Source organism: Abramis brama (assembly GCF_963993115.1).
Source record: "Abramis brama genome assembly, chromosome: 2".
Taxonomy (NCBI): Eukaryota; Metazoa; Chordata; class Actinopteri; order Cypriniformes; family Leuciscidae; genus Abramis; species Abramis brama.
The window spans coordinates 10,756,715-10,778,911 of NC_139964.1; the positions used below are offsets into that span (position 1 = coordinate 10,756,715).

A 22,197-nucleotide genomic window follows, 5' to 3' on the forward strand; every position below is an offset into this window, starting at 1 on the left:
CATGATTAGGGACAACTCTCTTTTTTCTCACTTTTGCTGTTACCTCAGGAATGTGAGGGTGGACGTCTGTGTAGCAGAGATATCAGTGTTTATGTCCGATTCAGCGAATACAGATCGTAAAGTCAAACGGACTGCTAAAATGACCAGTACACAAACACAGAAAATACACCCAGCTTGTGTCCACAAGAGATAATGGTTGTGTGACACAGTCTTCAAACTTTCTGTCAAAACCACATGATCTAAGGATAAAAAGGGTCAAATAGGGTCAAAAACTTTCTGTCAAAACCAAATGATCTACGACTAGCTAGGACGATAGGGCAAACCATAACAACATATGCCGGAAAGACACCGGTAGATAAAAACAACATATGCGGTAGATAAAACTGTCAAAACGCATGATCGAACGCTCGATAGGACAATCCATATCCATATCTATACACGCCAGAAAGGGCGGGACAGCTCAACGGACAACCGGAAGGGCGGTGACCAGATGTCATATCTGGGGGCGGGACCGGAAGTCATCAATCATTTTGACACATGGTATAGCATAAGTACTACTTGGGGCTTTTGAACCAATTGAAGGTGACATGTTAGTCACTATAATCTTATTTGTTGTCTTGATTCTATAAAAACTGTTGCAAGCTTTGACACGCTATGGAAAGTTGGTTTTCCCAATAAACAAGATTCCAATTAGTAGCGAGTCGCCTTTATTGAAACATATTGCTTCTTTTAGACGGTTCATATACATGATTATTCCGGACGATGCGGATCTAGATCTGACACTGAAATTTCGAATTGACGATTTTAACAATGCTATTTTCGTCACTACTGGAAAAGTCAGATGCTTTGAATGTGGTAATAAAGGGCATTTAATTCAGACAAAAATACTGAGGGAGAGGAAGGAAAAGAAAACAGAACACTTGAACAAGGTAGCGACGAAAAAGATGTAAATGCATTTTCATACGAGTCTTTAAAATGATAAATTATTTACATTTTTTTGGAAGGTATTTAAGGAGAATAAATCTTCCTTTAAATCTATACAACAATGGTCGTTGGTTGCACCTTGTTCATTATATGGCAAGATGCCGATAAAACAATTTACGCAACAATATACTCAGATATCACAAAACAATTGAATCGTTCTTTAGAAATGTTTTTTCAAACCTCAAGTGATAGTAATTTAAGGGAAACCCTTTTAAAGAAAAAAAGCTGAACTTAAAGAGCTGTTAGAGCATAAAGCACAAGGAGCATTAGTTGTAATATTGATCAGATGGATGCATCTTCCAAATATTTCTTTAGTCATGAGAAGAAAAAAGGGCAAAAACGTTAAATCCATGCTCTGCCTTCTGAGGATTGGAATTTGTTATCTAATCCCAGACAGGTGCGTGAGGTAACACAATGCGGTTTTATCAGTCCCTTTACAGAAGTGATCTTGACCCGAAAAAGAGGGAATATTCTCCTTTCCTAGAGGATCTACCCAAGATCTCAGAAGACTCCAATGAAGAACTGGGATGTGGCCTAACTCTGGGAGAGCTCTATAAGACACTCCGAGATATGGAGTCTGGGAAAGCTCCAGGTGTGGATGGGCTTCCAGTGGATTTCCTGAAAGCTTCCTGGTCGGAGATGGGAGTTGACCTGCTGGAGGTGTTCGATGACAGCTTGCTGAACCGTTGAGCTGCCGAAGGGCAGTGGTTACTCTTCTTCCCGAAAGGAGGAGATCTCACTGAGATTAAGAACTGGAGGCCAGCATAACTTGGCGGAAACTGCCCGCCATGCTCGATGGCACCGCGGATTCCCTACAGCGGCGAGGGCTCTTTGACAGCGCGTTCCTCCTTCTTCCCGGGTTTCGGCACCAGTGTAACGAGGTTCAGATGTTATGGGAAGAAGGAGGCGGGAACCGGCGGACATTCAAATATTTTAATAAATAAATAAATACAAAAATGTAAGTATAAGCCAGCAGCCCCTCACAGACGACTCCTGGCCACACACAAAACAGAAACAAAACATAACATAAAATCAGGCCTGTTCCTCTCTCGTTCTTCACTGTCGTCGCTCCCCCTTTATGCTTCCGCTCCTCCGTGAGAGATTCGAGACCAGTGCGTCGCACAGGTGTCGCTCATCAGCAATCACGCCACTGGCCTCGTGCCGCCCTCTCACGGCCCTCGGCCTCATCCTGCTCGCCACAGACTTTCTTAAACTTTAGCTAATAGATTGACTAAAGTAATAGGACAGGTGATCCATCTAGATCAATCTTATTGTGTTCCAAACAGGTCAATTTTTTACAATATTTTTTTAAATTAGAGATATTATATAGGCTTCCAAATTATTTAATATCAAATGTGGTGTGTTGTATTTAGACCAAGAGAAACCGTTTGATCAGGTTTAGCATGCTTATCTATGGAATGTTTTAGAAGCTTTTGTTTAGAAGCATCATAAGAAAGGTTTAAGACTCCAGCTTCGATATTTGACCACTGTTTATGATTAAACTGGTTTGCAGTGACAGTCATTTCTTAATTTATGCCAGGAGTGCAAAATATTTAATCTGTAACGTTCATTATTTTGAATAGAAATCATCACTCATAAAACATTCATTCTCATCTTCTCCGGTTTATTTGTGTTCAAATACATAAAATATACAGCATTCACCAGGGCTATTAGTCCAATGGTGTGCATATTTGGAGAATTAATGATTAATTATCCCATGCTAGTAAAATATTTCGTCATATAGAATAACATTTCTATTCATTTTCCACTGAATTATGCGATCTGAAGAGTTCAAACAGCGAACGGAGCTAGATGTGTGTCTACTCTTCCTGATTTGCGTCATATTTGATCTCAGAGCTCTATCATTTGCTGTACAGCTGTCAATCATCTCACGTGGTTCAACGTGACCATAATCCTGTCTCTTCTGCATGACGCGTCCTGTGTACACTTCCTCATTCCGGACATCCGTGATAAGGTCTGAGCGTACAGCTGGTGTTGCAATTTTAAAAAATACAAATTTTCTGGGGACATTTTATTTACTGAGGGGGATCCCCTTGGTCATTTCATTATTTTAATTATTAAACTAGATCTGGTGACTATAATTATTATACATTTTTATGGGTACAATTCTAAAATTGAAAATGATGCTCTACTCAAAAAGTTAGAGAGTCGTATTACACACTGTTTATCTAAATTCCCAAATTCACTTGTTAATATAGGAGGAGATTTTAATATCACCTTAGACAACTCCCTTGACCAATGGCCACCTCGCAGTGTAAATTATCATAACTCCACACTAAAGTCCTTTATGCAGAAATTTAGTGTAATAGATTTAGTCTAAACGCATCCTGTGTACACTTCCTCATTCTGGACATCCGTGATAAGGTCTGAGTGTACAGCTGGTGTTGCAATTTAAAAAGAAAAAAAAAAAATTCTGGGGACATTTTATTTTCTGAGGGGGATCCCCTTGGTCATTTCATTATTTTAATAATTAAACTAGATCTGGTGACTATAATTATTATAAATTTTGATGGGTACAATTCTAAAATTGAAAATGATGCTCTACTCAAAAAGTTAGAGAGTCGTATTACACACTGTTTATCTAAATTCCAAAATTCACTTGTTATTATAGGAGGAGATTTTAATATCACCTTAGACAACTCCCTTGACCGATGGCCCCCTCGCTGTCACGGAATGGGTAGGTGGAAGTAGTGAGGACTCAAGTGCAGAAACAAATAGGTAATTATTAACAAAAGAAATAAAACAAAACTACAAACAATAACTACCCCGTGGGGGAAAACAAGAGAGATCGTAGGCGGGAACAGGAAACACAAGGGAAACATGGACAACGAACCAGCACAGGACTGCAAACACAGGGAGACTAAATAGGAAAGCAACAAAAGAGGGTAACGAGGAAAAAAGGGGGGGCAAATAAATCACCAATCAGGTAACAAGGTGGGAGGGGCTAGACAATTGACAGGAGAGCACATGGCACAAGGAAATACATGACAAGCCATGTGCTCACAACAAACCAGAATATGCACAAACACGACAAACCGGGAATGCCAGAGCTCTGTCACCAACCCAAGATGAAACCCAAACAGAAGTGACAGAACTCAGACATTGAGGTGACCAGGTAGGGATGGGAGGGACAGGAGGAACAGGAAGGACGGGAAGGACGGTAGGGACATGAAGGACGGTAGGGACGGGAGGGCTGAGCCAGGGCGGAGTAGACCGGACAGGCGTCCAGGGCGGAGCAGACCAGTTATCCAGGCCAGGGTGGATCAGACAGTCCATCGAACGGCCAGGGCGGATCAGGTGGCCAGGGCGGATCAGGCAGTCCATCGAGCGGCCAGGGCGGATCAGGTGGCCAGGGCGGATCAGGCAGTCCATCGAACGGCCAGGGCGGATCAGGTGGCCAGGGCGGATCAGGCAGTCCATCGAACGGCCAGGGCAGATCAGGTGGCCAGGGCGGATCTGACAGTCCATCGGGCGGCCAGGGCGGATCAGGCAGTCCATCGAACGGCCAGGGCAGATCAGGTGGCCAGGGCGGATCTGACAGTCCATCGGGCGGCCGGGGCGGATCAGGTGGCCAGGGCGGATCTGACAGTCCATCGAACGGCCAGGGCAGATCAGGTGGCCAGGGCGGATCAGGCAGTCCATCGGCTGGCCAGGGCGGGACAGACAGTCCATTGGGCGGCCACAGCGGAGACGACCCCTCAGGTGGCCACGGCAGAGAAACAGACACCGGCTCAGAAACAGGAACAGACACCGGCTCAGGAACAGACACCGGCTCAGGCACAGGAACATACACCGGCTCAATGGCAGCCATCTTGTCCGGAGACACTTGCTCGGTGGTGACCATCTTGTCCGGAGACACTTGCTCGGCGGCGGCCATCTTGTTCGGAATCACTTGCTCGGCGCCGGCCATCTTGTCCGGAGACACTGGCTCGGCGGGCGGCCATCTTGTCCGGAGACACTGGCTCGGCGGCGGCCATCTTGTCCGAAGACACAGGCTCGGCAGACGTGACCTGAACAGTCTCTGGATCGGCAGACGTGACGTGAACAGTCTCTGGATCGGCAGACGTGACTTGAACAGTCTCTGGATCGGCAGACGTGATGTGAACAGTCTCTGGATCGGCAGACGTGACCTGAACAGTCTCTAGATCGGCAGACGTGACCTGAACAGTCTCTGGATCGGCAAATGTGACGTGAACAGTCTCTGGATAGGCAGACGTGGCCTGAACAGTCTCTGGATCGGCAGACGTTACCTAAACAGTCTCTGGATCGGCAGAACCCATGTGCTTCCTTCATGCAGAACGGCCAATGCATAGAAATTGAAGATAACCCTCTTAGCCATGGCAGGACTGATGGTGGAAAGCTCTGGGACAACTGGGTCAGGGACCACCGAAGTCGGGTCCTCCTGGACCACCAGGCATGGGACCACCGAAGTCGAGTCCTCCTGGACCACCGGGCTTGGGACCACCAAAGTTGGGTCCTCCTGGACCACCGGGCCTGGGACCACTGAAGTCGGGTCCTCCGGGTCCACCGGGCTTGGGACCACCGGGCTAAGGGAAGGAACAGGAGCCCTCCTCCTCCTGCGCTGGCGAGTGCGAGGCGGTGTGGGAATAACCGCCTCTGGGGTCTCTGCAGCCCCTTCATCCACCCCAGGATAGGAGGCAGATGGGTCTGACTCTTTCTTCCTCCTCCCTCTCCCCGAAAGTGTCATCGGAGGACCGGGGACTTGGCAGTTTGTGAGGTAAATGGGAGGTGGGCCAAGAGGCGGAAGACCACCCTCTCATCCGCGATGGTAAACATACAGTACCCCACAAACTGCCAGAATGATAGTATACCCAGCATTCCCATCTCCCAGGCAGGCACAGGCTCATTAAGGCTGGTGTTGAATGTGTCCTTTAGCACTGTGTTGCTGATGTTGAGCACCTCCGCTAAATACAGGAATTGGTAAGCAAGCTCCTTCACACTGTTCTCCCCTTGCCGAAGAGAAAGGAGCTTGCTACATCTTTCTTTCATCTGATGAGTGGAGGGGCAGGGAGATGGAAAAAGGAAGATACCCATTGTTCTGGTGAGTCCTCAGTTGGCTGGTTCGTTCTGCCACGGAATGGGTAGGTGGAAGTAGCGAGGACTCAAGTGCAGAAACAAATAGGTATTTATTAACAAAAGAAATAAAACAAAACTACAAACACAAACTACCCCGTGGGGGAAAACAAGAGAGATCGCCGGCGGGAACAGGAAACACAAGGGAAACATGGACAACGAACCAGCCCAGGACTGCAAACACAGGGTCCATCTGCTGTTAGTCGATCTCACCAGCAGGGGGTGCAAAAGCGCGTGTTGTTGACGAAGGCCAGCAACAGTTTCCTATATGATTGTGCAAGAATGATTTTACTTGTTTAATGTATACATTTTTGAAAATTTCTAAGAGATGCATGTTTGCACTATTGTAAAATAATACTTGAATGAATAAAAAAAAAGACCAGCAACAGTTAGAGCAAGCCATTCATTCATAAAACTCCATTTACAGTAATTTAAGTGTATTTGTGATTATTATGAGGGTTGTTTTATGTTAAAATCAGTGTCTTCACGGTTACTTTTCCTGTGTAGCCTACATGCATCTTTCTCTACCGTGAACGAGTGTTGTTTTTGTTATAATGTTATTCCCCGATGCAGAGATCCAATGTTACATTTTTGAGGTTGACATATATTTCTCTTGGTTGTTTAGTTGCCTTAACTTTATATAGTGGCGATGTGCTGCATGCAAGCTATTAGGGTTTCCCTCAATACTTCAGGATTCCCCTGCTGGACATATAAAACGCTTAACGTAGCTTAATGGACTAATTACAGTGATATAAAACACCAAACTCGCAGGCAAGCAGATGGACTCAGAATAACACGCAAAAGTTTAGCATGAGTGTTTCCCAGTGATAGACTGGCATAAAGTTGGCTTGACGTTGGACATTAGCACATTTAGGGACCGTCTCTAAAGTGTATACGACATTGGTATACACGTTTCTAACTTCGATAGCATTTGAATAGAACGACTTACAGTCATAAAACCAACTGTAAAGTGTTAATGTAGTGTCAGGCATACTGCACACACTTTATATTTTTTATATTTATTCACATAAATTGAAGTTTGCTATTGAAGTTAGAAACGTGTATGCCAATGTTGTAGCCTATGCAACTTTAGAGACAGTCCCTAAATGAGTCCATCTGCTTGCCTGTAGCCTATATAGTAGCCTACAGCCTGTATTAGTCCATAAGCTACGTTAAGCGTTTTGTCCCGACGGAAGGGGAATCCTTGAGTATGAGGTATTGAGGGAAACCGATTATAATCCCGTTCATGGTAGAGAAAGCTGATAAACATGTAGGCTACACAGGGAAAGTATAACAATGAAGATTGAATGAAACATAAACACAACTTTTGTGTCTTTATCATCTTTTCTGCATATATACTGACACAAATAATTATTTTCATTTTATGAATGAATGTCTTGTTCTAACTGTTGCTGGTCTTCGTCAACAACACGCGCTTTTGCACCCCCTGCTGGTGAGGTAGACTAACAGCAGATGAAGAGTATGCTTGGCAAACTACTGCTTTTCCTGCAGTTCCTGGATGCCAATGTTGAATTTACTGTCAAATTTGAACCACTGAATTTGTGGAAGCGAATTTGCAAAACGAAATAAAATGGGCCGGAAATTGTCTGTTGAATATTATAGGTTGTATTTTTAAACAGTTTGAATATTTTGGAAGAGAAATATGAAAGGTGAACATGGATTATTACATTTTTAATAATGAAAATGTGTTTGAAATGTTTTTAATTGAAATATTCACAGCTTAAATATTCAACCATGTTGAATTTCAGCCCATAAAAATGCAAGTCCTAAAAATACAATTAATTAAAATGCAAGCATGGTTAATGCAATGTCTATTTTTTAGTGTAGTGCAATTCAACAGGCTTTTTGTTTCAAAAACATTTGACATTATTTTACTTCCATATGCTTCAAAGCCAATTAGATGATATTTATAAAAGATATAAGGCAGAGGGGGCTTTTATTAGATCTAGACAGAGATGGTTGGAAAAAGATGAACAGAATTCGGCATATTTCTTTCAATAAGAAAAATTCCATGCAAAAACAAATACAATTTTGCATTTGAATATTAATGGTATAACACATGATTCAAAGGTGATTGCAGATTACTGTTCAACCTTTTATAGCACTCTTTATAAATCAGGATTAATGAAATTTATTCCTCTGTTTTTATAGATAGTCTTACTAATTCAAAAACTATAAATGAAGATCAAAAAGAACATTGTGATAGTTCTATATGTATAAAAGAAGTCATTCAAGCTACTACAGAGCTTAAATTTAATAAATCCCTTGGTGTAGATGGTTTAAACTCTGAATTCTATAAAACCTTTTCAGAAGAACTTGCTCCTTTTCTTAAATCCTTTCCTTGCTCCTTTTAAATCTTTTCTTACAGTCTGTTGAGTATGGTAAACTCCTGAATTTAAACAAGTGTGAATTAATGTCTCTTAAAAACAATAATCTTCTGTCAATTTGTAATATTACCATTAAAGATGAAATCACATATTTAGGTATTAAGATTGTAAAGAATGAAGAGGAATGATGTAAACTTAATTTTTCACCTGTCATTGACAAAAATAAAAACAACTGTATAACAATGAAGGTCTTATGTTGACCTACTCTGAATTCCTTTCTAAATATAATATTCCAGTTACTCCTAAGGACTTTGCTGTGGTTATGGATGCTGTTCCCTCTGGTCTAAACATGCTTCTTAAAAACACCTGTCCTCTGCTCTCTCCATACTCGTTGGATCCTGCTGATACTGAAGTAGGCCGTATCTGTTTCTCTCTTTCCTGTATTAAAAATAATAATCGTTGTGTACAGGCTTTGTTCCAAAGGGATATTGTCTCCAGACCTGCTATTATAACATGTTGTGCTGATAATCTGTTATGGAATAAAATGGGAAACTTCCTCACAGATATTTAATCACAAACAAAATCAAAGAAATTTCACTTAAACTCATTTATAAATATTACCCATGTAATTATTATCTTGTGAACAGATTTAATTGTGATATTGATACATTTTGTGATCATTTTGTGATGAAACATTTTATCATTTATTTTGGAGTTGTCCTCATACAGTTTGTCAGATTTCTGTTCCTTTATTAAAGCTCATATCATGCCCAGCATTCAACTGTGCTTTAGAAATGTTTTTTTTTTCTCTTATGACAAATCCTTTCATAAGGAATATTATTTAATTAATCTGCTTCTTCTGTTAGTGAAATTTAGTATTCATAAGTGTAAATTTGAAGTAAACAAGCCTTTATTTTTCATTTTAAGAGCAGAAATTTTACAATACCTAAACACAACATTGGATTTGAAAAATAAGAAAGCTACAAAGTGTGTCTCAATCTGTAAACATTTTCAAATTTTTGTTTAACTTTTAAATTTGTCGCTGTTTATGTATGTCTTTTATGTTTGTTTATCTGCTTTACTCCTTGTATACCCCCCTGACTGTAATTGTAATTCTTAAAATCAATAAAATAAAAATAAAAAATTCTGTTGATTCTGCTCTGACCAGTAGGTGTCGCTCATGAGCTGGAGAGGTTTTGGATCACTATTGTGTCCTAAAAAATAAAGTTTATGTAAGCAGCTAAAAAAACAAACAAACAAAAAAAAACATCTGTGATAACGAAGCGAAAGTGACATCGCTTCACCTGAAACAAGACGCTAATAAATGCACGATTGAAGTATATGTGTTTTGTGTGTGATTTTCGTGCGATTTGGGGTGTTTTTATTAGCCTGGTTCTACCAGACTCTTGTACATTTCATTTGCACAGAGAGTCTGGCCTCTCTCCATTGACAAGCGTTAACTTCCTTGTAGGCGAGTATTCTGTTGGAGTTTAAAACTATTGGATCTGCCCAGAGTCACTCTGGATCTGCCACAAGCAATCGCTAACGTATGGTCGTGACGAACCCCGTGGGGAGGAGGGCCACAACATCATGGCCACCAACAAAATTCAGCAAAGATTGTTCTTGCTCCGGCTTTAACTTCTGTATATTCTGCAGTGTTGTAGGGAAAAAATACTATGGAAGTCAATGGGATCCATCAACTGTTTGGTTACAGACATTTTTCAAAATATCTTCTTTTGTGTTCAGCAGAAAAAAGAAATTCTTACAGGTTTGAAACAACTTGAGGGTGAGTAAATGATGACAGAATTTTAATTTTTGGGTGAACTATCCCTTTAACTTCAGGATATTCGGCAGTGTTGCCACAACGGACCGCATGGCTTCGCTCGCATCTTTCTCCCCTGCCATTACTGAACTACAACTCAAACTAACGCACGACATCAACGTCATCGTTCTCAGCCACTCCCTCTGTTCGCTGATTGGACCGCCAAAAAAGTGATCGGAGAAAACCAAAGAATACACCACAATCCCAGACGTAGTACTGAAGGGAAATAAAATTGAGCGGAAGTACGCAGGAGGGCGGAGCCAGGCTATGTTTTTATATGAATAAAGAATAAAGTTATAGGTAAGCATAGCCCATAGCTTCATATAAAATGCTGAATATAACATATTTCAAAATCTTTTTTTGACTTGAAACCATTTTAAACCGCGACCGGAATATGATACAAATACTCGATGGTGTTTTAAAGTGAGCTTTTAGTAAAAGTGCAATATTAATCAATTAAATTGTGTCATGTAGCTTGAGGCTACCTGTTGTGCTAATGCACCTGCTGCAGGAGCTTTTCTATTTCATACAATATATATTTTTTTAAAAATTCAATTTATGTGTCACACACAAAAAAGTCCATCGACATAACAGCTGACCATCACCAGTATGCCTACAGTGGAAACCGCTCGACGGCTGACGCCATCGCTGCTGTGGTCCACGAGTCCCTCACACACCTGGACAACAAGGATTCCTATGTGAGGCTGCTCTTCTTGGACTTTAGTTCTGCATTTAACACAATCATCCCACAGACACTGGTGAATAAACTGGCAGCACTAGGTCTAGCTCCATCAATCTGCAACTGAATTTTGGACTTCTTGACCAACAGACCCCAGTCTGTAAGAGTTAATAACGTTACATCATCATACAACATCCTCAACACTGGCTTCCCCAGGGATGCGTCCTCAGCCCGTTGCTCTACACACTGCTCACACATGACTGCAGAGCCCACTACGATAGCAACATCACTAAAGGGAACGAGTTAGCATACAGGGAGGAGGTGGATAGACTAGAGCTGTGGTGCAAGGAGAACAACCTCATTCTGAACACGAACAAGACCAAGGAGATGATTGTGGATTTTCGCAAGAAGGACACTGCCCCCCCCTCCCCTCCGCATCGATGGTGCAGCTGTGGAGAGGGTGTCCAGCATCAGATACCTTGGAGTACACATCTCCAACACCCTCACCTGGCGCCAAAACACCTTGACCAACCTAAAAAAAAGCCCATCAATGCCTATATTTCCTGAGAAAGCTGAAGAACAGCTTCTACCTGGATGCGGTCAGACTAATGAACTCCTCCACACTGCCATGCCTTTTTCTTCTCAAGAATTAGCACTGCACTTTATTTATTTATTAACTTGCTGCTATTTTGATACTGTCTTTGTAAATTATTTTATTTTAATTGGAAATGTCTGAAGTATGACAGTGTTTATAAAGGAAATGTTTTTTTAATGTTTTTTTTTTGTTTTTTGTTTTTTTTTAGTATTTATTAATCACTGAAGTAGTTGGTCAACACCGAGACCTGAGTTCTTATTTCGTTCCCCTCATCCGTGTTGTGAGAATGACAATAAAGTAAAGTCTAAACGCCCGTTTCACACATACTCCGTTTGTAGTGCGTATGCGGTGCGTAATTTTTTCCGTACCCATGTTAACAGGTTAGAGCTTTCACACTGCACGCGGTTGCGGTCCGTCGATCCGTTCCAGTTGCGGTGCGTATACAGCAGTGCAGAGATCGTTTCCGCACCGAGTCTATTTCTGCTGTGCTGCAAACGCTGAATTAAAGTGACAGCGCATGTTTCGTGGTCAAAATGAACACAGATTGACATGAAAATGTAGTAATTTCACCATAAATGCGTTAAATTAAATAAAATGTAGTAATCTCACCATAAATGCATTTAATTATATAGCCTACTACTATTTTTCACAGTCATCTTTTTACTTTTAGAAAAAATCTAGGAAAAGTACAATTTACTTCAACAAGGCGACAAATGAACAACACTCGTCTCATTCGTGGAGGTGGAAAAACAAGTTATTTGTATGCAAGATTTATTATAGCCGATAAAGATTTAAATTATGCAAAAGAAAGGGTATGAGTCTGCTGTTTTTGTCAATTTTAAGTTTTAATTTAAGATGTATACGATTTTAATATAAGAACATGGTTAAATATTTTACCACTTGCTTGAGCAACTTAAAATATAATTATATAGAAGTAATAAATTGAATAATACAGTACGTTGTTTAAATTGTGTTTAAACATGAATACGTCTATTAAAGAGTGTATGTGTACAAAGAGAATCGCAATGCTGACAAAACTTTTTTTTAAATAAAAGTTGCTGATAACTTCTGCATTTGAAATACAAATATTGTGTATGTGTTTGTGGTACAGCCGCGGATCAGTTACGCACTGCAAACGCAGCATATGTGAAAGCACTATAGCGCGTGCTGCTCCTGTACCGCATACGCATTGCAACACACACCGCATATGCACTGCACACGGAGTATGTGTGAAACGGGCGTAAAGTCTATTTTGGAGGGTTTTTTTCCATATTCAAAAGGACTGAACATTTTTATTCCATTTTTTGGTTTCTGAGTGAACCCATGATTTTTAAGGCAAGACTGGATCTGTCTGCGACCAATTTTTTTTTTTTTACCAAGATTCAATAAGATATTACAAAACTCAGGATATTACAAAAAAGGGAGTTTTTGCTTTAAACCAGTTTATGTGCTAAACTGGGCCTAATTTTAAGAATGTAAAAGCTGTTACTGTAAAACTAGGAATCAGATCTCAGATCTGAGAGTGAAGTTAAAAGAAGTTAAAAAATGATGTTAGAGGACTTCTTTTTAGGGACTAATGCCCATGACAGTGAAGATCATTTTCCGTGTTTGTTAATTCAACCAAATGTTAAAGAGTATTCAGGGTGTTTCTTTCAACAAAAAAAGTTTTCATCTTTTGATTTTTTTTTTTTTTCATGTGTGGTAAAAGATTTGTATAAAATGTGTGTGCTCATTCTCAACAAAAAGACACTTGATAAGAGAGTCGATACCCTTTGGCGTTCTGTTTTAAAAGTAGGTGATGAGGCAAGACCTGAATGGAGAGTTTTGTACAAGCCACCGTTATCAAAAAGAACAGGGGACTTGCAGTGGAGAATCCTTCATGGGGCGGTGAATATTGTGGTGAATTCTTTCAGGTTGTCCGTTTTCTCAAAAAGAGACTGTTTCATGCTTTTATGCAATGCCTCAGACTTAAACCTTTGTTTGTAATGGTGAAAGAATTGTGTAATCATTTTAATGAGTGTTTTTGTCCACAAACCTTTATTTTTGGCTTGTTATGAAAGCGTGTTATGCTTCAATATGCTTCATATTCTTGGGCAGTCTAAAATGGTGATCTACATGAGTAGAAAGATCAAAATAAAAGGAAAAAGAACCAAAAAGCGATTATAATGTTATTGTTGTTTTTAAGTCTTTACTTAGAGCAATAATTTTGATTGATTTTAGATTTAAGAAAGCTATGTGTGATCTTGCTGCTTTTGTATACCTTTGTATCTGTTTTGTGTACAATTGTTGATGATGAATATTTTTTTTATTTAATTTTGTAAGTTTAAACAAATAACTAATTGTGAAGTGATTTTGTAAATAGTTTTTTTTTTCAAATTCTCTCTCTCTCTCTCTCTCTCTCTCTCTCTCTCTCTCTCTCTCTCTCTCTCTCTCTCTCTCTCTCTCTCTCTCTCGCTCACACACACACAAACACTAATTTGCTCCTCCTCTCTATGAAATACAGTGTCTGCAGCTCCCTCTATTGACATCTTCATTGAATAAGTTCAGTCCAACACTTACATTTATTAATTTACCAATTAGCAGACACCAACAAATGTATACTCTAGATCTTCAAAGAGATTTAGGGCAGTTTAGAAAACATAAACATGTCAGAATAAGAACTATTTTTCATCAGTTCACCAACACTGATCATCATAACCAGAGACAACGTGCACCATTCAAAAGTATTGTACTGGTTTAACCTGAATATTCAACCACTTGGTGTCAGTATGATCTAATAATGACATTAGTGTCCATAATGAGAGGACAGGCATTTTCAATAAAATATTACTTCTATAAAAAAAAAAAGTATATTTATTCATTCATTCAGTTGTTCTGGCAAATATGACTCTTGTGTCAAATATTGCCCTTTTGACCCTTGTTGTGTCAATTTGCATACTTTCTTTTCACATAGTGATTGTCAGAAAAAAAAACTTAAGGTTTCAAAATTATTCATTACTTTAAACAATCTTAAGGTTGTGCTCTTTAACGGCCATTAAACCCACATTTGGTCTTAAAGTGGTTAATTTGAATGACATCATTCATATAAACATAGACTTTTATGCCAACAGAGTTTATATGACTGTAGCAGACGACTGGCAAATAAAACAAAACAAAAAAATCCCAAATAATTGGAAAAATACAACATACTGCATACATGAGTCAAATTAATGAGGAAAGAATGGGGAGATTATGATGGGTGTCTTCAGGATTCAGTGTTTTAAGGCTTTTCAGCCAGTGTGTAGAAATCACTGTCAGGGGGTAAATTTGTCGTGGCATAAACTGTGTTTAAACCAATGGACACCTGAGCAGAGTCCTGAATCGCTTCATAATAAGGAGAATTTACTTCCTGAAAGGGAAATATTCATTATATTTTATAATATGATATGTAATTGTATTTTTTTTTTTATTATTACTTTTGCAATTGTACTCAATCATGGTTCTACATTGTTTTGGCAATACTGTATAGCAGAAATCATGCGAACAGAGAAAGACTGTATGAAGAAAGAAACATTACCTCATCGCCGATGTTCCTCGGATCCGATGAGACTGAAGCTGTGGATGGACCAAATTATTACAGTAAACATTCAGAAGTTGATACATTTGAGCATCGCATTTGGTTTGTTCATAAAACCAGAGCATATGTGTTTGTACCTTCTGTCTTTTTCCATCTGCACTTGAACAACAGCAAACTCAGTCCTACAGCTAACAACAGAATCAAACACGAACACACCGTACTGATGATGTAGAGATCTGAAAAACACACACATGACAGTAAAAGTTGAGATTTGATGCTGCCTTCACATGCTGTCGGAAATCTTTTTTGTCAGAAAGATCACACTATAAAAATCTAATTAATTAATAATAAAAAAAAAAGCATTTAAACCGATTGCCTTTAAAAATCTGAATAAAGTGAAATAGGAATAATATGTTGTACTGATAAATGCTTAGCTAATATATTTAACTTTAGAAGTCAGAGTCACATTTTAAAAGCAAACTATTTATTACTTCCAATTAATGTAAATGAAGTGCCCAACCAACGGGAACACTGAAACATTTTAGGAAAATCAATTTATGAAGTCAGCTTATGTGATGTTCTTTAAAATTGTATTGTTGTATTGACAATTCAACATTCAAGATGAATTTGGGAAATCGGTGAATGCAAAAATAACTGCAGAAGTGGAGGAAATGAGTGAAAAGTCTGCATCAAAAACTTTTTTTTTCCTTCACAAAACGGCACTCAAACCAATCCGTTAATCTTAACTCGGGTTTTCTGAGTAAAAAAAAAAAAAGCATAGTATGTGAATAGTACAGTTTACTGGATTTCAACAATTAAGTTAAGACATTAAATAAAGATAACTAAAAAAGTGTTAGTTAGAATCACTGTTGGATTTTACAGTGTAGGAATCATGGAGGACATCAGGTTTATTCTTGCCTATTAATTGGCAAAATCTTAAAACCAAAATGGTATTTAGCATCCTCTTCATTGACATCCATATAAACAATCACTACGCTATCAATAGTCAGCAGACAATTCTGGAATTTCGGTCAAATACAGGCTTTTTTCGCTGTGTATAAAACATACAATATGCTTCAAAAGATAATTCACATATGTAAATTAGGGCTGGGCGATTTAAATCGCGATATTGTTATGCGCATCTCGTCAGTAAAGCCGGTTCCTTGATTATTAGTAAATCACCATCACCTGCTTTCAGATGGAGCGGCATTTAGGGCTGATGAGATAATTAAGTGATTAATTTAGTGATGCTTGAGCATTATTGAAGACACCTGATGTTAACAAGCAGAATCACTGAAGAAGAAAATCACAAATTGTAAGTTACCATTAAGGTGATGGGTGTTTGCTTTAGTTGGGCTCTAGACCATTATGTGTTTACTTTAATATTTACTGTTGTTTGTCTGCTGTTATTGATTTATAACAGTTAAATGAACAAAGTAAAATGTTATCTTATAGTGTTGGTTATGTTTTGACATAGTCATGCTGTGATCTGAAAAATGAAACTTATTGAGATAGTTTGATTTAACTTGTTAGCAGCAGTTTTGTGATTCTTCAGCCTATGATTATCAGTACTTTAATTCAAAATATTTAATAAACATTGTTCTGATCAAAAGATATTCAGACAAATTCATTTAAAACACAGACATCAATAATCAGCCTGTGAATCTCAACAATGGTGACAATAATAAAACATATTGCAGTGGCTTCCACCAATCACAACTCATTAATGGCTCCCATCATGCATTGCGGTATGAATAAATTATGATCTGAATTGTCTTTGTAATTTACTTTTCCTAATTGAATATTCTGCTCGTCACCATTGTTGAGATGCATAGGCTGAATCTTGACATCTGTGTGTGCCTAAAAGAATGATTTTCTTTTTTAAACATCTTTTAAGAAATCCTTTATATTATATCAAAAATTCTGGGCATTTATGCAGATTCACAGTTATGCTGTAACCAACAACATAAATCTAAGTCAGAAAGAAGGATCTTAATGAGTTCAGTGATCAAGTTCAAATGATGATTGTCATAATATAACCAACACCATCAGATCACTTTTTTCTTTGTTCAACTGGCGATTATAAGCCAGATACAACAGCCAAACAAAATCTAGAGTTAATAATATATGGGTCAAGAGTCCAACTAAAGCAACCATTGATCGTCATAACGGTGGCTTACAATTTGAGATTTTCTCCTTCAGTGATTCTGCTTGTTAACATCAGGTGTCTTCAATAATGTTCAATCATCACTAAAATAATCACTTAATTATCTCATTAACTTAAACACTCTTGAGTGTGGACTCATACACTCCCAGGAGTGTTAATTTAACACAGGAGTGTTTGCTGTGTACAAAGAGCCGTAGTTAACTGACAAGCTGAGCCATATCGCATTAATTATCGCTGGCGATACGTCCGCGATATTGATGTGATTTGGCTCAGCTTGTCAGTTAACTACGGCTCTTTGTAGTAAATGCCGCTCCATCTGAAAGCAGGTGATGGTGATTTACTACTAATCAAGGAACCGGCTTTACTGACGAGATGCGCATAACAATATCGCGATTTAAATCGCCCAGCCCTAATGTAAATATGCACTTCTTTAACGAGAAGGAAAGGCAATGTGGCGGTTGTGGAAAAAACTAATAAAACAATACCATTTACAGCAGCTATCGATCTCCCCTCGTCATGTTTAAAGTTTATGGTCGCCCATCTCGGCGATTTATAAAAATAGCATTACGATAATTCAGATAGTGTATTACAGCAGCATGAGATACAAGAGAAAGTAGGTTGAGATGGGAAATGCAGGCTGATATACAGCGATTTCATGGAGGATGGTGAATGTTGGGAAAATATCCTCGCACTGACCAATCAAAATCAAACTCAGAGGAAGCAGGCATGGCCTCCAAAAAATACTATAGAATGGTAAAGCACCACATCACAACACTTCGCTGTTCTGAACTGTCATTAATCCAAATGCAGAATAATTCTGTGATATTATGAGGTGTATATGTGTGTTAAATAACTCACCAATCTGGACTGAAGCATCTGTTCTTGGTTTTCCATTGTCGCCCACATACAGACGATAGGTCAGACATGAAAATTACATTGTTTAATTGACATTACATGTACATTTAAAGGAACACTCCACCGTTTTTTTCATATTAAACTATGTTATTCCCTTAACTAAGACGAGTTGATACATACCTCTCTCGTCTCAGTGCGTGCACTCAATAGACTCTGGCGCGCGGAGACACTTTGATAGCACTTAGCTTAGCCCAGTTCATTCATTAGGAACCAAACAGAGATGAAGTTAGTAGTACACGAGTAGTTACACGACCAAGTATGGTGACACAAAACGTGGCGGGTAAAAATTATAACTATATTGTATGGTGGAATAGCACTTGCGAGCACTTCGACTCGGCGCAGTAAAAAGTCACGTTGGTTCTAATGACAGAAGTGAGAGGGAGAGGATTTTTCAGGAGTGATGATTTTACTGCGCCGAGTCGAAGTGCTCCCAAGTGCTATTCCGCCATACATTATAGTTATCCTTTTTACCCGCTTAGAAAAGCGCCACGTTTAATTTTGTGTCACCATACTTGGTCGTGTAACTACTTGTGTAACTGTATTTAAATAGGGAAAACGTGGAGGTGTTTGGTCGCTTCTAGCTTCATCTCTGTTTGGTCCCTAATGAATGAACTGGGCTAAGCTAAGTGCTATCAAAGTGTCGCCGCGCGCCAGAGCGATTGAGTGCACGCACTGAGACGAGAGAGGTATGCATCAACTTGTCTTAGTTAAGGGAATAACATAGTTTAATATGAAAAAACTGTGGAGTGTTCCTTTAATGTGTAATTTGTTACTAATTGTTGCTCACCTGAAACATGAAGCTGAATCTCTGTTAGAAGGGGAGTGTAGATAGGATTGTTGGTGTATATCCCACAGAAATACACCCCGGCATCACGTCTTCCCACATCAGCAATAGTCGCAGTTAAAACATGTTCCTGTTCGTTTACATTCAGAGAAAACCTCCCATTGGTGGACGAACTTCCTAATGCAATAATAATAGACTCTAATGATCCATTCTGCACTTTGTACAGTTGCTTGCCACGATCTTTATATTCTTCTGGATATTTGCAGTGAATGACAGCAGTTCCTCCTAAATACGCAGTCTGTTCCTCTGATCTCCCACAACACGACTCTGAAAACAAGTGTAACAAATCCTGTTACTGTAAAATTAAGTCTCAGGAATAAACGTAAGATGTTAAACCTGAAGCCCTGACTGAGGAAATGAGTAACATGGTAAATAAATATTAATTCTTACCTTGTTTCACATTGAAATCCACCGTCTGAATGGTTTTACTGCCGGCTTGACATCTGTACGTCCCGCTGTCGGTTACGGTCAGGTTTCTAATGATCACATTGATCAAGCCCAGAGATTTATCTTCAATCATAGAGAATCTCTCTCCTGGGATCCATAAATCACTCTTTACTTCTGTCATGGTTGTACATTCACTGCCAGACACTTTGCAAAAGCTTTTTGCACTTTGTCTTGTTTTCTCATTTTCATTTCTATATACACAATTGATGATGACACTTCCTCCTGTGATGCCAGTCACGCCGTCAGCAGCATCACCCATGTGACCTGTCAATCATATTCAGTTCCTCTTTTAAGAGCCTTACAATCTCAGACTAACAAAAATGTAAAACACATAATAACACAATGCTTGATAAGATCAGAAGTGAAGTCAGAATTGAGAAGGGAAACCACTGAATAAGTTCTGAGGATGATTTATTTGTGACAATAAATGTGCAATAAAAATAAAAATAAATATATTTTTTTTAAAAACTTTACAATATTTCACCAAGATCAGCTATAGGACATAATACACTACAACACTCCGGGATAGCAAACACACAAAACACAATAGACTGAAACGCTACACAGATCTGTGTAAACATGACAGACCATGTTAACATGGCATCAGTGTATGTGCGTGTGTGATATGTGTGTGTGTACAATACTCATGATTTAATATCAGGTGAGTAAATAGTTACAGGCTGAGATACTGTAATTAAAAACGTCTGACCTTTAATCAGGCAGATAGTGAAGAAGAGGAACAAGAGGAAGGTCTCCATAATCACGAATGATACAACTCTGTGAATAATCCGCTTGTTTTGTTCATCAGTCAGAGACACTGCGAGTTCTTCCTCTGCGTCTGGTTTTGTATTTTTATCTTGTGCTCTTAAAGAGTTTTTTATAAAACAAGCAGCTCCACCTCTTCCTTTTCCTTCTTGCTAAACTCTTCTGACTCACTGTGATGAAATACGTCCTGCTGTCACTGACACACAGAAACTTAAAGCAAAGACCATCTTTCTGTTCTTTTGTCCAGTTAGTCACTGTTAAAGATTCATTACAGTAACCAGCGATCAACAGTGCTGCCAGTATTGTAAAAAAGCATGGTAAGGTCTAAGGGGCCCCTAACAGTGTAGAGACTTATTGCAGATGAGCAAACACTCTAAAAAATACATCTTGCAGATGTAAATGGAGGCATCATATAGACGTCTCCGAGATGTACTTGTGCTATCAGGGTACTGACGCGGGCTGGAACTGCATTAAAAATAAAGTTCATCCACTCTTTCCTAATGTTAGGATCAGAAGGAAGGCAACTAAATTAAAACTCGAGTTAACTCATTTCATTTGCAGAAATCGACTACCTTAAATTGGACAACTGCAATTTAAAGTCGGCATGAAACGGAAGTTGAGATTGTCATTTTTTCCTTGTTGTGACGTATATCCGAGTGAAACGGCTTCTGAAATTAGAAAAAAATGTAGGGCGGGGCTTGATTTCGTCCTTCGGGAATTGATTGGATCGTTGGAGGTTGGGCGTTGCAAACAAAATGGAGGCAGATTTGAATGCCAGTTTACATTCAGTTGTGGAGGATTTCTCTCCACCGGACTCCCCACTGTTACCCTCCCATGAAGGATTTTTTATTGAGGAGCCCGGCGACGAGAACGAGGACGAGCAGCTAAATTTTCAGGCAGGAATCAGCCCATATTTATATGAGCCTCCCGCGAACCAAGATGAGCGGTGCAGAAACGAGACAGACACCGATAGCCACACCCTCATCGGCTCTGGCCGCACCCTTTCGCCATGGCACGTGACCGAAAGAGAAGAGAGGTCGTTTCGAGGGGGGAGGGAAGGGTAATGTTTTTGATTAAAGATTATAAGGGTACATGAATTTTAAAAAAATAATGAAGTGCACAGATAAATCATTTATAATAAACACTACAATAGGGCTGGGCGATTTAAATCGCGATATTGTTATGCGCATCTCGTCAGTAAAGCCGGTTCCTTGATTATTAGTAAATCACCATCACCTGCTTTCAGATGGCGCGGCATTTAGGGCTGATGAGATAATTAAGTGATTAATTTAGTGATGCTTGAGCATTATTGAAGACACCTGATGTTAACAAGCAGAATCACTGAAGAAGAAAATCACAAATTGTAAGTTACCATTAAGGTGATGGGTGTTTGCTTTAGTTGGGCTCTAGACCATTATATGTTTACTTTAATATTTACTGTTGTTTGTCTGCTGTTATTGATTTATAACAGTTAAATGAACAAAGTAAAATGTTATCTTATAGTGTTGGTTATGTTTTGACATAGTCATGCTGTGATCTGAAAAATGAAACTTATTGAGATAGTTTGATTTAACTTGTTAGCAGCAGTTTTGTGATTCTTCAGCCTATGATTATCAGTACTTTAATTCAAAATATTTAATAAACATTGTTCTGATCAAAAGATATTTGGACAAATTCATTTAAAACACAGACATCAATAATCAGCCTGTGAATCTCAACAATGGTGACAATAATAAAACATATTGCAGTGGCTTCCACCAATCACAACTCATTAATGGCTCCCATCATGCATTGCGGTATGAATAAATTATGATCTGAATTGTCTTTGTAATTTACTTTTCCTAATTGAATATTCTGCTCGTCACCATTGTTGAGATGCATAGGCTGAATCTTGACATCTGTGTGTGCCTAAAAGAATGATTTTCTTTTTTAAACATCTTTTAAGAAATCCTTTATATTA

General features: G+C 39.1%; 1 protein-coding gene across 3 annotated transcripts; it reads right to left on the reverse strand.

Annotated features, from left to right (window-relative positions):
* Positions 1-14,087: 14,087 nt before the first annotated feature.
* On the reverse strand, positions 14,088-20,338 carry LOC311078448 (polymeric immunoglobulin receptor-like). Of its 3 annotated transcripts, none has more exons than XM_084107257.1 (7): positions 20,182-20,338; positions 19,416-19,736; positions 18,969-19,292; positions 18,125-18,142; positions 15,237-15,335; positions 15,100-15,137; positions 14,088-14,931 (listed from the first exon to the last, which is right to left on the reverse strand). In XM_084107257.1, exons 1-7 carry the CDS (start codon positions 20,228-20,230, stop codon positions 14,803-14,805), a joined length of 978 nt encoding a protein of 325 aa, XP_083963383.1. In that variant the 5' UTR covers positions 20,231-20,338; the 3' UTR covers positions 14,088-14,802. The 3 variants fall into 3 exon arrangements, with proteins under 3 accessions (XP_083963383.1, XP_083963382.1, XP_083963384.1); XM_084107256.1 differs by having other exon boundaries at positions 18,125-18,165; positions 18,968-19,292; XM_084107258.1 differs by lacking the exon at positions 18,125-18,142.
* Between the last annotated feature and the right edge of the window lie 1,859 nt (positions 20,339-22,197).

Bases quoted from the DNA above. Each gene is read 5' to 3' on its own strand.
- LOC311078448 (XM_084107256.1), bottom strand. From the start codon at position 20,230: ATGGAGACCTTCCTCTTGTTCCTCTTCTTCACTATCTGCCTGATTAAA. The intron at 19,293-19,415 runs GTAAGAATTAAT...ACTTGTTTTCAG, and splicing joins GGATTTCAATGTGAAACAAG to AGTCGTGTTGTGGGAGATCA. The intron at 15,336-18,124 runs GTGAGTTATTTA...TGTGTTTTTCAG, and splicing joins AGATGCTTCAGTCCAGATTG to ATCTCTACATCATCAGTACG.